The sequence below is a fragment of the Ctenocephalides felis genome, unplaced genomic scaffold (genome assembly GCF_003426905.1).
Source record: "Ctenocephalides felis isolate EL2017-DRISC unplaced genomic scaffold, ASM342690v1 CF-g0.4_SCAFFOLD_01886, whole genome shotgun sequence".
NCBI classification, from domain to species: Eukaryota; Metazoa; Arthropoda; class Insecta; order Siphonaptera; family Pulicidae; genus Ctenocephalides; species Ctenocephalides felis.
The window spans coordinates 78,760,082-78,776,497 of NW_020538040.1; the positions used below are offsets into that span (position 1 = coordinate 78,760,082).

General features: G+C 27.9%; 1 protein-coding gene across 3 annotated transcripts in view; it reads right to left on the reverse strand.

Moving 5' to 3' along the window:
- Nucleotides 1-984: 984 nt before the first annotated feature.
- LOC113376589 (endocuticle structural glycoprotein SgAbd-2-like) overlaps nt 985-16,416 on the reverse strand; it is a 71,292-nt gene continuing 55,860 nt past the window's right edge. For 2 of the 3 annotated variants that reach the window (XM_026616559.1, XM_026616560.1), the window contains exons 2-3: nt 3,547-3,710; nt 985-1,382 (exon numbers count right to left, since the gene is read on the reverse strand). In XM_026616559.1, coding sequence (XP_026472344.1) covers nt 1,031-1,382; nt 3,547-3,710 — 516 coding nt within the window. In that variant the 3' untranslated portion in view covers nt 985-1,030. Of the gene's footprint in view, nt 1,383-3,546; nt 3,711-7,922; nt 8,018-16,416 lie in introns of those variants that run through there. The other variant, XM_026616561.1, reaches the window with a different exon arrangement.

Sequence of the window (16,416 nt, forward strand, 5' to 3'; positions counted from 1 at the left end):
TGTCAAAAATTTCAAAATTTTCAAAATCTAATTTTTTGAAAGTTTTTTAAAAAAAATAAAAATTCAAATTATCGGTACGGGAAATTCCAGCAATTTGCTTGAAGCAGAATGCACCACTAGTTAAAATCAATATTTTTGAACGTTTATAATTATATATGTAGTAGTATTTCAGATGGTAGAAGATATAACAAAAAAGTTTTTGTTAAGGCACCCATGGAATCATTAAAAAAAACAAGGTTTGAATAAAATTTCGAGACCTTACGTGATTCATCTTCAGTACATAAGCGCGAATTGCGTATACATCAAAAAGTATTGTTATACAAATCCTTTAGATATTGTACAATGTACACCATATTATATTTCATTCATTTACGATGCAAACACACGTACATGAAGGCATGGTACATGTCTGAAAGTCAATCTATTTTTTTGCGAAACTAAAATGAATAATAACAATATCTACTAAATACAAAAAAAAAACACATCAGATATGTATATAAGTTTTAATTATCGTTCTCTGATATAATAGAAGTGTGAAGTATTGATTTTCTCAGCATTTGGTTTGAGGTTTTGTAATTAGTTCAAACTAAAATTACAGACATTGAAGTTAATGAACCAGTATTATCGTAGAAGAAAGTACAGCATAACGAATTATATATTTTTTACTAACATTAGTTTCACGAAAAAATATTTGTTTAAAAAAATGTTTATATGTTTTTAAATGATGTTATACTAAAATAAAATATATTCATTAATGTCGACTAGAAGTAGAAGAGACACACGGAAAAACGTCATGTGAAAATGATCGTTTAAAATACAGTTTAAATTATTCATACTTTTGACTATGCAATATTCCTGCTTCATTTAGTTTCTTATTATTCAATCAGTTATATTTTTTAACATTTATAGAAATAAATATAAATATAATATGTCATAGTTACAAACAATCTGATGGAATAGGTAGAACTTCGAAAAATTAAAATACGGCAATAAGAGTACTAATTTAAATTCTATAATTAAATCTTAGAATCTATTGCTGGTAATATTGTCCGTTATAGTCCTGTTGTTGTCTCTCGGCTTGTAACCTGGCGGCTTCTGGGTTGGTCTTAGCTTCATGAGCTGCTCTTTCTTGTTGCAGCCTGATGCCCTCGTAAATGAGGTCCAAACCCTTTTGGATTTCTTCTGGTACAGGTGGGGGAGTTGGGATGTGGTCACCAGTGGCATGGAAACCAGTTTCGTCGGCAGTGTATTGAACATTTATAACTTCGCCTTCAGGTGAAGTGTATGAGTATTGACCGTGTTGCACAAGGGAAGCGGTATTGTTCTCACCAGGTTTCAAGTATCCAGCATCTTCGGAGTAAATTTTGTTACCAGTTTCGTATCTAAAATAATATAAAACGAGATAAATAAATAAAAATAATATATATTTGAGGAAATATAGAATAGAATCAGAATATAATATAAGATCGGAAATAAAGAGCGTTAGAGCATAATTAAAAAAGGAATATTATAATCATAAAAATGCAAATACGAAGGAAACGCTTCGATGGATGTCATTTAAAAATTGGACGTAAAATGATAATTTTATTAAAACATCCCTCCTATCAAAATTTTGGTCACAACTTGCGTACAAAGATTAAATAACAGCAAATAATACGGCCAAAAACAGATAATATTAAAAGGATAGACAAACTTATCAATTTGAATCTAAATAAATATTATATTTACTCCAGTGAATTTTGAATCAAATTGTATTAATAATAATTTATAATTTTTTTGTTTGAATGCAATTAAACTTTTATCTTCAATATTTATACAAGTTAAAGCGGGGTTTGAAGGTCCGCGGTAAGAAAGTTCACCACCATTATTTTTTTTATAATATAAATTATGGCTATTTTTAACTATACTATTTTGAAGTAGGAGAAAACAATGTGTCACCAGCCAATGACTTAAATCGGAAGTCATCACTATTGCGAGATAAACGGCCGTTTTGGTTTAAGCACTGTTGTTCATTTTACGATACCCGAGTAAAATTGTTAAATATACGATATCCAATTGTTTTATATGGTGTGTTGTTATTTTTGAGTTAGATTCAACAGTTTTTTTATAACCTTCAAAATATCTTACATGTGGTTGAGGAAAAAAAGACTAACTTTAAACCAAGACAATTTGTCAAGAAATAAATTGAATTAATAATTATTCCAACTCTGATGACGAATTTTTCTGATAAAGTTCCATACAAACGTTGCATGCGGTGGTGATATTTGTTCAAAATGTGCCCATGAAATTTCAAGCTGAATTTTTATTTACCATACTTGTAATAATTGTATTTCAAGAAACAATGAGTCTGGTTTTGATAAATCAAACAGAAATGCCTCCAAAAGCAAGATTTTTGATAGTACTAAAAGTTGATAAAGATTTTGAGTTATTATGATAAAATAATATATATTTAGATTATAATTTTTAACTTTGTTGTTCAATCTAATTAATAAACTTCATCGCATTGATTAAATAATGTAGCTATTGTTTCGTAAAAAATTAAGAATAAAATGGTGGACTTTTTTCCCCGTGGCTTCTCCATTTTACCTCGGCGATGTAGCAATAAGGACCGGGTAACAATCTTTTGAAAAATAACAAAAATATATATTTCTACAGTGATGAATTAGCTGGGAATTTTACTGAACATAATTAAATAGTTGTTTGTATGATTATTTATTTTTTGTGATGAAGTTGATAAGGATTTCAAGGAATAATTGTTGAAAGGCATATTTTATACGCTTTTCTTTAACAAGTAAAATAAAATAAAATCAAATCTTGTGTACAATAATTCTAATGTACAAAGTCAAGCAAATGATTAGAATTGAAGATGAATTTTGCATAAACTTAAAATATATAATTTAATTAATCCAAATATTGCACATTTTACTTCTTTTTTGAAAGCAGAAGAACATAACAGAAAAGAGTGGAGTAATTATGAATAATATAGATTAGGGCAATTCATAAATAAAAATATATCAAAATGTATATAATCAGGACCAGTCCTACCTTGAATGCGATGCATGCGAAAAATGCGGGCGCCACGCCTTAGGGGGCGCCAAAACAATATTCGGATATGAAATTTGTAATAAAGTTTTTTCACTAAACTTTGGGCAATTTTTAAAATAAGTTGAAAATATAACTTCTAAACAACAATCTGATACACGATGGGAAAGTAAAGATGAATACATACAATTCGGCCATTGGGAGAAGTTCACGATGCAATTTAGAATATTTTAAATAATGAAAAATTTAATTACAATAATCCAACATAAAGTAACAGTGTCATGTTAAATAATGAAAGACGAAAACTTTTTTTGCTCTCTATGATTTGCTCAATAGAATAAATTGCATTCAACCTCCAAAATAAATAAGTAAAATGTTTCAAAACTCAAATATAAATATTACAGATACGTTAGAAATAAATGAAAATTTTAAAACATTTACTAAAAAATGGCATGCGGGCACCGAGGACCCTAGGACCAGCCCTGTATATAATTATAAACTCACGTTGTTTTGTAGCTGCCATCTTCTCCTTGCTGTTTGTCGAATCTAAGAATTGGAATGAAAGTCGTGGTTTCCCTTTGTTGCTGTTGCCTTTCGTATTGTTGCTGGAGCCTTTCGTTGTCCTGAGGGAAGGCGAACACGCAAGCGCAAAGGCAACCGAGAATTATCTAAAAATATTGGTAATAAATATAAATAATATAAATTGTTAATAAATTATGAAATCATTTAATTCACTCTAATTATTAACTACCAAAACATTAACTTATTACCATATTACATTCAATTACTCGAACTCCGGTAAATCTTATGTTATATTGCACCAGTTCACCACTTTATGTTAATGAATATTTTATAATTTGGATTAAATTTATAATTAAGTATAATTTTAAGCGTGTAAATTTATAAACTCATCAATATTAAAAGTCACCGATACGCTCAAGTTTAATGGCAATTCCTGCGTAAAACTAATTAAAATTAACAGTGACTTTTTTGAAAAATTTAATTTTTTGTTGATTTTCTGAAATATTTGAAATTTTGAACTTCTTTTTCAAAGCAATCGCGCTGGATCTGAGACAAAATATAGAAGCGCGTAAGCGCCGCGTAGAAGCTTAACGGTTAAACATTGGTATGGAACCCTAAGAAATGTAAACAAGTATTCATTATTAAAATCTCTATAAAATATCTGATAATTTGATGCGCATATATCTATTGATTATTTTTGACCGCCAGATGGCATTTTTTTTACTTTTTTTTATTAGATCTCCAAAACAGCTAAACCTGCCATTCCAAAAATTTGATTAGTTTTTATGTCGTCAATACTAGTAATTTTTAGATATTCAAATCGGAAGCTCCATTCTTTCAAAAACTAAATTACAATTTTTGGCACTTTTTGCTCTGTATCTTCGAAACGGCTGGACCTGCCTTGGCCAAAAACTAATCAGCACGTCTCCCCATCAATAGAAATCAAATGTCTTTTGAATCATTTAAATCGGTTTGAACGCACACGCGTTCTCAAAATTGTCGACATAAAATTGTATCCACACATACATACACATACACATACATCCATTTTTTTTTCTAACAATAAGGTATGCCGAAATGTTTAGATGGCTTTGAAACGTGAAGATATATAAAAAATCTAATTTTCTATTTTTTTGCTATAACTTGCGTTAGATATGATAAACCTCAACGTTAGTCGCTTGCATGCATTCTCTAAAAAATTTTCTTTGCAAAATAATTTAGATTTTGAAGCATTGTCTTGTAAATATAGGTTTCTCTACTATTAACATTAATTTTACTTAAAATATCAATATTATTTAATACATAATACATTACATTTTTATTACATTAACTGTTATTATTACCGTTGCGTTTAAACTATGCCGCGACAACTATAACGAATTAATTAATCGTTGTAAAAAAGTCAGCTGACATCATAATATAAGTATGTATTCATTCACAAAACGTAACTCGTGAATCGATTGCACAATTTATAAGAACAATAACACCAATACAATGTAAATAACAATTGATGTATTACATTACAATAACAACGCACAATAGATTTTTTTATTAAGCAGCAAAATGATGCTTTGAAATTTCTTCCTACTTCGCCCTGGTGACTTCATCGCGAAATGCACGCTTTGCAGAGGATGCATTTATTGCAACACGCCATAAAATCAATTAAAGGCAACGAATTTAATGATATATATGAAATGTAATGATAACAATATTTTGAAAATATACATTTCAGATATAAATATAACAATATAGAAATAAGCGTTGTGATTGCAATTCTTTTATGTACGCACTCGACACTTAAACGATTTTTAAAAAATATTTCACCTATGTTTCCAAATATTTACGTTTGAATGAAAAATATTTTTTATTTAATCAATATATAGAAAATGGAACAGATACTTTATATCAATATATTCTTACGTATTTAATAATCGTTTATTTTAACTTAGATACCCTCCAAATAACGTTCCGTGATATTTTAAATGCGATATTTGGCTGTGGGTTCATACGTTATTAAATAGATGACTTATAATCAGATAAGCATTATATATATATATATATATATATATATATATATATATATATATATATATAGTTTATAATTAATTAATCAGAATATTTAAATATGAATATGAATAAGATTATTTATTACAACTTTGTATCAACCATTACCATTGTGCTTATCGGATGATTTTAACGCAGTTATATCACAAAATCTCATTTACCGTAGTTAATCATTTGTATTTTTCTAACAAAAAATTATAAATTTTGTATATACAATTTTTAAATTAATCCAATGTTAAAAAAATAAATGTTAAAGAAAAAAGATAACATGGTTAATTTTTATTAAAGATTTTTAGTTCAAAAGATATATTATTGATTGATGCTACTTTTACATAATGTTAGAAGTTTCTGAGTTCATTATCTGAGTTCTATTAATCCGTTGGAAAAGGGTTGTGAACGTAAACAACTGTATATGTTTATTTTTTTTTCAAATCGCTTCATCTTCAGGGAAATTTATGTTGAAAACTTGTATAATTTTTTCTTTAGTCCTATATGACCCTTACTGATTTTAAGCAATTTTCTATCAAAATATTGATATAACAAATAACAATTATAAATTATTATTAATACCCATTCCAAATTAACTATATCCATTCTTAAAGTTATGGTCTTCATATACATTCAGAATAAAGTTTAAAAATATAGTAATGATATGATTTATAAATTTAAAGTTCATAGAACGTAAAGTTTTTTTTCCGGAAAATGGAAAATAAAATATACATAAAATAATATATATCTTTATATTTATATTTAAATTTATATTTATATATATATTATATAGGGAGAGTACGGACAAAATGACATAGTGTTTTGTTTTTTGAAGTTATTTATTTATTTATTGCTATTATAACCATTCTCAATCGTTTCATCTTTAGTTCATTGATTACCAGTAAGATGGTATTTTAATTAAGTAGGAAATATAATAACATATTTATTAGAAAAAATGCAATGTATGTTCATATAGTACAGGCAAAATAACATAAAGGTTAAGGAAATACAGAAATGCTAATTTTTAAGAAAGTAGTTTACAAAAAAAAACGTTTCGTCCTCTTTAAGATATTAACACATGAAGCATGAACCCAAAGGGTAGAAGTCATACATCGTAACCAATCTTCGCCGGGCTCAGAACGGAAAAGAAAGGTTTTGCAACAAATGCAATGTTTGTTTACCGGTGGATCTTTCGGCCTGTTTTTAGCAATTATTTCTAGCAAAATTAGAGTAGCCAATCACCTTTGATAGGTTTTAATTTTTTTGGGTCCTGTAATACTTGCGAAATAGTACTTTATCATTTTGCCCATCGTATAAGTATGTCATTTTGTCCGAAATTGAACAAAAATGAATAATTCACCAAAAATCAGCTAAACACCTGATTATTGCAGTAAAATTGACCGGAATCATTAGCACTGGCATAAGTTAATTGATTTCAATTGAAAAATTGAAAAAAAAAAACATGAGTGAAACACCCACAAAATAAACTTTAGTAGGTGCGAAAGACGTATGAACTGATTACTGCGACAAGAGTGTGACAATGACGATCAACATCTGACAGGGTTGTTATTATAGCTTTTTTGATGTTATATAGTTAGGGAAACGTTAATAAAACTAGCCAATTTTTAAGTAAGTGGCTAACAATCATTAACTATATTAATAAAAACACAAACTCATAATATATATATATATATATATATATATATATATATGTATATATATATATATATGTATATATATATATATATATATGTATGTATTATCATGCATGAATATAATATACCACTATCGATTCTTCGAAGTGGCATACAAAAAATATAAAATTAAATGGATGATAATGAATAAGTTTAATAGTTAGTGGCATGTGTAAATTTTAATGTATATATGGTAATATAAGTGTTTGTATGTGTTATGTTTGTAAAGAGGATAGAGAAAGAGAAGATGGTACATGGGTGTGTGGGTAACCACTACCGTAATTCTTCGCACAGTCGATCTTCACACAAATCTTTTGTATTAAAAACACATGTATAGAGTTGCAAATTAAAACTTTCACTTCGCGAGCTTGATTTTGTTTCAACTTTTAAATGTCAGTGGAACACGTTGTGCTTAAAAATAGGAACATTGAGGAAATAGCTTTTGTGTTTGAAAGGTCAACTTTTTGAAATAAGCACAGTATTTATTTACGAACGCAAAAACTGATATCGAACTCATTACTACACATGTTTTTAATTCAAGAAGATAATTATGTACGTGCACCACTAAATATCTACCCTGTTAATATTGTATTGAAATTTTTTATTTCTTACCGTCTTAATCATTGTGCTGATAATGAAAATGTCCGTTAAAATATTTAAAATAAAATTTTATTCGCAAACACGATAAATCTTCATTAGTTTTCGACGTATTGTCGTTTAGAAGTGACACGTTTGCCAAGCTTCACGTTCACTTTTATAGCGCCTCCTTTCCAATCCATTGCGTAATGGCATCTATCCACTTTGCTGAAACGAGATGTAAAATTTGTTTTGTGCATCTGTCCATTTCTTTCGTTGTTCTCTACCTTTATACCATCAACCTGTGTATTACTTAAATATAATTCATTACATAATTTTTATTGTTATTTTGATTTGTACTTACTATTATTGCGTCGGAGGAAACAAACCATATTACACATTATCGATGATCATCTCTATTAGGGGTATACGAGTATTGCCACACTCGTCATTAGAGTTACGAAGACAATCGTGAACGCATCTTTCGCATTTCTCATATATATATATATATATATATATATATATATATATATATATATATATAGATGTAAGGGTGGTCATTAATATGGATATTTTGAATTTTTTGCTCTAAAAGCCTCAAATGCCTCCAAAACGATAAAAAAAATTCTCTGAAAGTTTTAGCTTTAAGATCGTCCGCACTTCAACCAAAGTTTCTTATGAAATAATATGCGTAAAATTCCATTTGTTTTTTCAGAATTTTATAACTTAGCGACAATTTTTTTTTGCCGATCGAAATATTATAATTTTTTAGACAATATGCTGGGTGTAAATGCATTTAAAGAGTTTATTTCCTAAGAGAAATCTCTTTTTTTTTGACATTTTATTTTAGATCGTATGGCCATTTTTTTTTCAATCTTCGAGTAGGAGATTCCTCACTTAATTCTTTTAAATATTTGTTTGAGTGACCTGGTAATTTTTCGTGGTATTTATTGGTTCTTTTATCGACAAGTGTATTAAAATTTTGAGAATAACATTGTATTTGCATATTTTGATCATAAATACAAAATTTACAACAAAAATTTCATATATTTTATAAAATAGAATATATAAGAACTAAGATCTCAGGATCAACCAATTTGAATGATTCCGAAAACATTGGATTTGGGTTAATGGGAAGTCGTACTGATTAGTTTTTGAAAAAGGCAGATCTAGCGATTTCGGAGATACGGGACAAAAAGCGCCAAGAATAGCAAGTCAGTTTTTGAGAGAACAGACCGTCCGAATTGTTTTATTTTTAAAAAATTTCACATTACGGTACAGAAAGCTCAAGCAATTTGCCTTAAGGCACCATGCCATATGCATCACTATATGTATATTTATAAAAATAGTAATTCTTGAATAAATAACATTTTCAACATAAGGAGTCATATTATCCTAAAGTAACCTACACGTAATGCACATATATTGCATATCATTTACTATCATTTTTTGTAAGATATTTAATTTACAATACAATACAATGCATTGATAATCTGTCAATTTAAAGCTAACTTACTATGTAATAATTTAATTTATATTCATCGGCAAAAATAATAAATGATGTGAAACAACTAAAAAATATATTCAAAAGTACCAGATTAGGTTAATAAGGGTTGCTTGCTCGACAGTGAGAAAGTTTTGGTGAAACTACTTCATATATAATTTCAAAAAAATCACTAAAAAAAATATATATAGAGTAGAGCGGGGCTTAATGGTCCGCGTGTAAAAAGGTCCACCACCGATATCTCAAAAACAAGTAAGTTAAGGATTTTTTTAAACAACAATATTTGAAAGTACAAGGAAAAAGTGTATGAAAAGCCATCACCTTGATCCTTAAGACGTCGCTATCGGGTGATAAACGGCAATGTTTAGAAATCCATAACAAAAGTATTTTCTTTCGTTGGTCTTTTGGCTGTGAGCACTGTTATTTAGTTTACGAAACCTTAATTTTATGTTTAAGTATACGTTATTTAATTGTTTTCTAAGATGTATTGTTAATTTTAAGTTAGATTCAACAGTTTTTTCAATTCAATTAAAAATACTAATTTTATAACAAATAAAATAAATTAATAGTTATTCCAACTCCATTGATAAATATTTCAAATATAAAAATTTCAGATCAATGTTATATATAGTGTAGTTATCTCTGTAAAAATGTACCCATAAAATTTATATTTTGCATTGGTTGAAAAATATACTATAGCTATTATTTTGCAAAATCTCTTTTAAATTAAAAATAAGATACTGGACCCATTGCCCCCTCCTGGCCATCCCATTTTAACCCGACTGTGGGGTGAAAAGAATAGGTGACAAATTTTTGAAAATAGGCAAAAATACATTTCTAAAATAATTTATTAGCTAGAAGTTTTACTGAGCATAGTCAGATAATTTCTGATTTCATACGTATTATTTGTTATAATTTGATATAATAATTAGTTTGGCTTTCACAATATAATTGCGCAAAGTCATATTAGGGCGGGTCAATTTATAGGGGACGGTAAAAATAGCTTAGGCATATATGATTTTCGGATTCTAGGGATTAAAATAAAAAACATTGCTCAAGATTATATACCTCTAAAATGAATTCTGATGTCCTGTGGATCGATTCAAAGAATTGAATTTTGAAAAATACCGTTTTGACCAATTAAGACTGCCGTAGACCACATACGTATCATATATATATGTAGCATAACAAATTAAAAATTATTATTATTTATTATAATATTTAACCAGATAGATATGATAATAATAAAAAATAATTCTGACGGGGTTCTTTATCAATAATAACAATCACAAACTCAAAAAAGGGTTTCTTTATCAATAATAACAAAATTAATTTATATGTATAATTATGAAATGGATTTTTAGCAAATGTAGAGTATAATTATATAATAGGATAAATGATGTCAAATCGAAAGCCAATAAAAAACTGCCTAAATCATTATTTATCTTTCAGTTCATTATTTCATTTTATTCAATAGCTTTTTTCTTCATTAAACAATGTCTTTAATTAAATTTGTGTGTGTTTTTTCCCGGATTGAATTTGTTAACGTGCTGAATGATAACAGACATATAGTGTCGAAACGTACATAATAAATAGTTAATTATTTATTGCATTTTATTTTGACTATTATATAAATAGTATATAATATTAAAATAGTATTATTATATATATATATATAAATGATGTGTGTGTGTGTGTCTTTTATATCAGTGTATGATAATTTGATTGCAATTGATTATCGTTCTTAATTTTTTTCTCAGAAAACTGACAAAACGATTTGTAATATTCATTGCATGACTTCTACACACAACTTTTCTTCTTCACATCGATAAACTCGTTGCTCTTATATGACGAAATTAAAGGTTTTGGCGTTTTTGTTTGTAAATGTCAATCCAGAGAATATAAATTAAGATACAAATTTGCATTTACGACATGAACTCTTCTTATTATCTGAGATGTAAGAAAAAAAAGTATTAAATTGAAGTAGCCGATAGGAAACTTTAAATTTACCTAATTTAAGTAATTAAACTAATTGGTACTTTTGAGCGGTTAAAATTTGCGAAAAAATTAATTGGGATTTATAATTATAAATCCAAATTTTTATTGATATCTTAAATGACAACATTTTTTGGCATGTGTTGGACGTTTAATAGGACAAATCTTTTTTTGAGTATGGAAATCTGAACACCTCTTTTATGATTAAAAAAAAAAACACAGCATTAGTGGTTTAAGCATTTTCGCACAAAAAGCGAATGAAACATAAAAGTTCACTACATGACATATAACACTGCCAATAATTTTGCAAATTATTAATGTACATAATTCTCATTTTTGCGGTTTTGCAACTTCATATTTTCGTAGTCGACATAAATTTATTTCTATAATTGCGTTTCAAGATGCGACTGCGAAATTGTCGTATATAATATACACAAATATATAATTCATAAAATATATATATATATATATATATATATATATCGAATATTTTTATCTATATATAATTCACAAAAATTTGAGAAATTTTTATCACTTTTATTGAAATCCAAGCGTTAATTCTTTCTGCAAATATTTTCACGTAACCGAAAAATAAACAAACGCATTGAAAATAGTGGAAGTCATATAATGAACAAACATTAATGTATTATATATATATATATATATATATATATAATATATATATATATATATATATATATATATATATAAATAGGGGAGCTAAAAGCTGGTTTTAACAGTTTTTTCTAATTAATAGATCTTGAGATCCACTGATTATATTTCTACGAAATAAAGATGGATAGTTGCTGTAACTATTCCTCTACCTAATCAAGCAAAATAATTCTAAAACTGTTATTCATTAATTCACAATTAAATGTTTTCTAGAAAAAGTGCGATGCTGCAACTTACTCCGTGCTAGTTGTAATGTCTACTTTCTACTAAGTCTAGTAGTAACAACAAAAAATGCAATAATACCCCGGACAATTTATTCCTTACTTATTTTTAAGAAAATTGACTTGTTTCTGAGTATTTCTTTTCACAAATCAGCGCTTAATTAATACAAATAAAATATAAAGTCTCCTTTGATATAATTTTTTATCATAAATTAACGTAAACTACAATTAATATCATAATACAAATAAAAGGTATAGTGTCTCCTGTAACATATTTCACAAATTATACGTTCCATTCAATCTGCTTCACTTGAATCTGTATATAATTCTTGAATGCTACAACAAGCCCCAAGATTTTGTTTCAACTAACCCCAGGTGTGATCTTTTTACATTGATCAAGATAACTATTTATACAATTTAGCAATCACAAAAATTGTTACACATGATTCAAGATTAATGCATTTGCAACAAATTAACATATATAAAATTTAAAATTAGTCGGTAATAATAACGCAAAACAAAATTTCATAATTAGATCAATTTTATATTACATGTCAAAAATGACGGACCTGCACAGTTCTGTTTATTGCGTCGGATGCGGACAATATTATGCAGGACGGTTCAGGGGGCGTCCATTAATCACGTGATCGATTTTTTAGGGATTTTTGGAGCCCCTTCCCCCTTGATGATACGTCGTGATATTTAAAATTACTTTCCTCCCCCACCGAGAATTACGTGTATTTTTAGTTACGTACAATTTTCCAAATTTACAAAAAAAAAACGTAAAATTGGTGGTTTTTTTTTGAAAACCTAGATGAAAAATAAATACACGTGATATCTTACTAGACTCCTTCCTCCCCCACGTGATTTTTTGTGACTTTTTGTCAAACCCCCCTGCCCCTAAGAGCCTCACATGATTAATGGATGCCGCCTTACTTGCCCAATCCAGTCAAAAAATTATTTATATATCATTAACAATCCTATTGAAAAACGTTTGTTACTAGTTACCCCAGTTACAGATAGCCCCTGGCTCCCCCATATATTTGTTTGCTGACAAACAACACTGTTTTAACCAGAAACATTTTTTCGCAATGGCATTATAATTAATTTAATAGATTCAAATATTAATTCAGAGTCATGTTGATAATATAACAGTAATGAAAAATGTAAATCTTGTATCAATAATTAATTATTTATTAAAACTCGCGATGATCAAACATTGATAGATTTGATAGTAAAAATATTGAATTATAGGTTATATAAACATCATCTTCATTTTTGTAATAATTCTTCAAAGAGTCTGCTAATATTAACAAATACAATGACACATTTTGCGGTTGTTACCGAAAGCTTAAATTTGATAATACACCAAAAATTTCTCTTCAAACAAAATTCTAATATGTTTTGAAACCATCTTATATATAATTATAATACTTATATATAAAATATTTCAATATATATAAAAAATAACCACCATTTATGGGGTGCAGCAAAAAGAAACAATACCCAACTAGGTGCAAGGTGCAAGTGGCATTTTACCTCAGAGCAAGTTGCATGAACATTCCTATATGTGTAATAATTAAGGTGGCCGGGACAGTCCCGAGTTTTTGTAAAAGCAATATTTGGTCCGGATACAGATATGTTGTCCTAGATTGATCCGGGTTTTCGAAAAGTATAGGATTAAATTGTATCTTCGCAAATACTTGATAATAAAATTACAACAATCCATCAAATATATGAAAACGATATACACAACGAGTATAACAATACGTTATGATTGAGAAAATTACCAAAAGTTTTAAAGACGGGTCAAATAGACTCTAACATTAGTAATTTCGAATTTTCATTTTCAATTTTACGAAAATTGGCAAAATTTAAGACTTACATACTTTTTGACTGCCTGGCACAAGTTCTAATTTTACTAAGTTGATTATTTACAAAATTTTATACAACGCTTGAAAGCTTGTTGCTTAAAATCAGTAATTCTTATTAAAAAAATTAATTCATTAAAAAACGATTTTTCTCGTTTCCTTAAATAATATTTGCTATTTCAAATCATATTTATTATTTGTAATAAATCGGATTTTTATGGCAAAAATATAAACTTCTTCTTGAGGAAGTTAATAATTCAGAGATTCTAGAACATATTTATTCATTCGTTAGAAGACCCACTCCTTATCGAGGGTAGTGTCTTTATATATTTATTAACGTAAATTATTGTAATCGTCAAAAAATCGAAAGTGAAATTTTTTGCTTATCTTCACGTTTCAGGGTTTCTGAACATTTTAGTATACCTCAGAAAAAATAGATGTGTGTATGTATGTATGTGTGTGCGTGCGCGTGTGTGTATGTATGTGTGGACACAATTTTTTGTCGACGTTTTCGGGTACAGCTCGGGTACCGCTCAACCGATTTGAATAATTTAAAAAGCAATAATTCCTATTGATAAGGAGATGTGCTCATTAGTTTTTGGGAAAGGTCGGTCCAGTCGTTTCCGATATACGAAGCAAAGAGTGAATTACTTATATCCTTAAATCACTTATATCCTTCAAATGAATAATTTCAACTCTGCAATTCAATTTATATAGTTCTTAGAAATGTGAGATAAGTTTCTTCATTCTAACTCCGCCTGATCCATCAGTTTATTTATTTTTATGTAGACATATTAAAAAGTCATTGTTCAATTTATAAGCTCTTATATTTTGTCTATAAAATACGAATAATGAAAGTAACAACATTTATAATAATCTATTTAAAAGCATTTTATATTGTAGCTGAATGTACTTATTGTATAGTTTTCCATATAAAATAAAAAAAATATTTCTCGAATATTTCATTTTGGTATTGAAAGTTTCAGCAATTTGCCTTAAGGCACGATGCCATGCACCACTAGTTTATTTATATCAAATCCCATCGGCTGAGTGCAGTAATTTTAGTAACACAGTTTTAATATTAATAGATATATTATATTGGTAAAATATAATATAATCCAAAGAATCTGTATCACTTTTAGTATTCCTATATTAATCTTTTTGAATTTCAGTGTGAAAACACTGGATGTACAGATGGCATTCTAAAAGTCACCATAATTGGGATATTAATCAATTATTAAATGCTTTCACTATTTATAAAGCACATTTACACTTCACGAATATAAAAATACAAAATATATAATCAAGATGTTCAATTATCAACAAACCACATATAGCTTTTCATGACATAGATGTTTGTTTGCTAAACAGAAAAGGTAGATTTTTTATATAATGCATTAATAACATGACGGTATTGCATTGGTTAAACAAACATTTGATAATAAAGGTAAGTATAACCTTTATTGTCATATATAAATGTTTTGCTAATTTTAATATTGTTGTTATTAAACAGCGTGTCATTCGACTGAAAATTCCTAAAAGTCTGATAATAAAAAATGAGTATCGTGTGTCGCATTTTTCGCATTATGTTCTCACCTTAGACAATTGTGAACTCGATACGTGATACTTGGGAACTCCTTCTGGGATTGAAAATGCTAAACATATTCAATTTCGTAACAGAACAGAACAAATGTTAAAAGTAATCGGAAGCGTGTCATAGACAAATTATCGTTAATGCAGCATGGAGAGAGCTGAAGAGTGAAGACGAGACACGCCAATAGCATGTTTTGATAATAGCCATTAGTAAATATACTGAATTTAACTTTTAGTATAGTTAAATAATTTTCTAATGAAATGGTATTTCGTTTTCAAAACTTGTCGAAGATATTTGAAAAACAAATTATTCATGCATAAAGTCACAAGAACTAGCTAGCGGTGCATCGTGCCTTGAGGCAAATTGCTGAAACTTCCCGTACCACAATTAAAATTCGAGGAATGAAAATAATCAATAATTGTTTTAAATAATTTCAAATATATTATTTATTATAAATACATACTGTAAGTCTATAAGTGCTTATTAAATGGCGACGAGCATATTCAACAAACAAAACTCATATGTATTAAATTGTATTTGGTTGCGGGAACCTTTACATAATTTTAAGTTTTACAAAATAAGGTTCGTACATATCAGTATATTTAAGAAGTTTGATCAATTTTTTTAAAATTAGAATTAATTTTTTTTATAAGTTTGAAATTTTCTCAAAGTT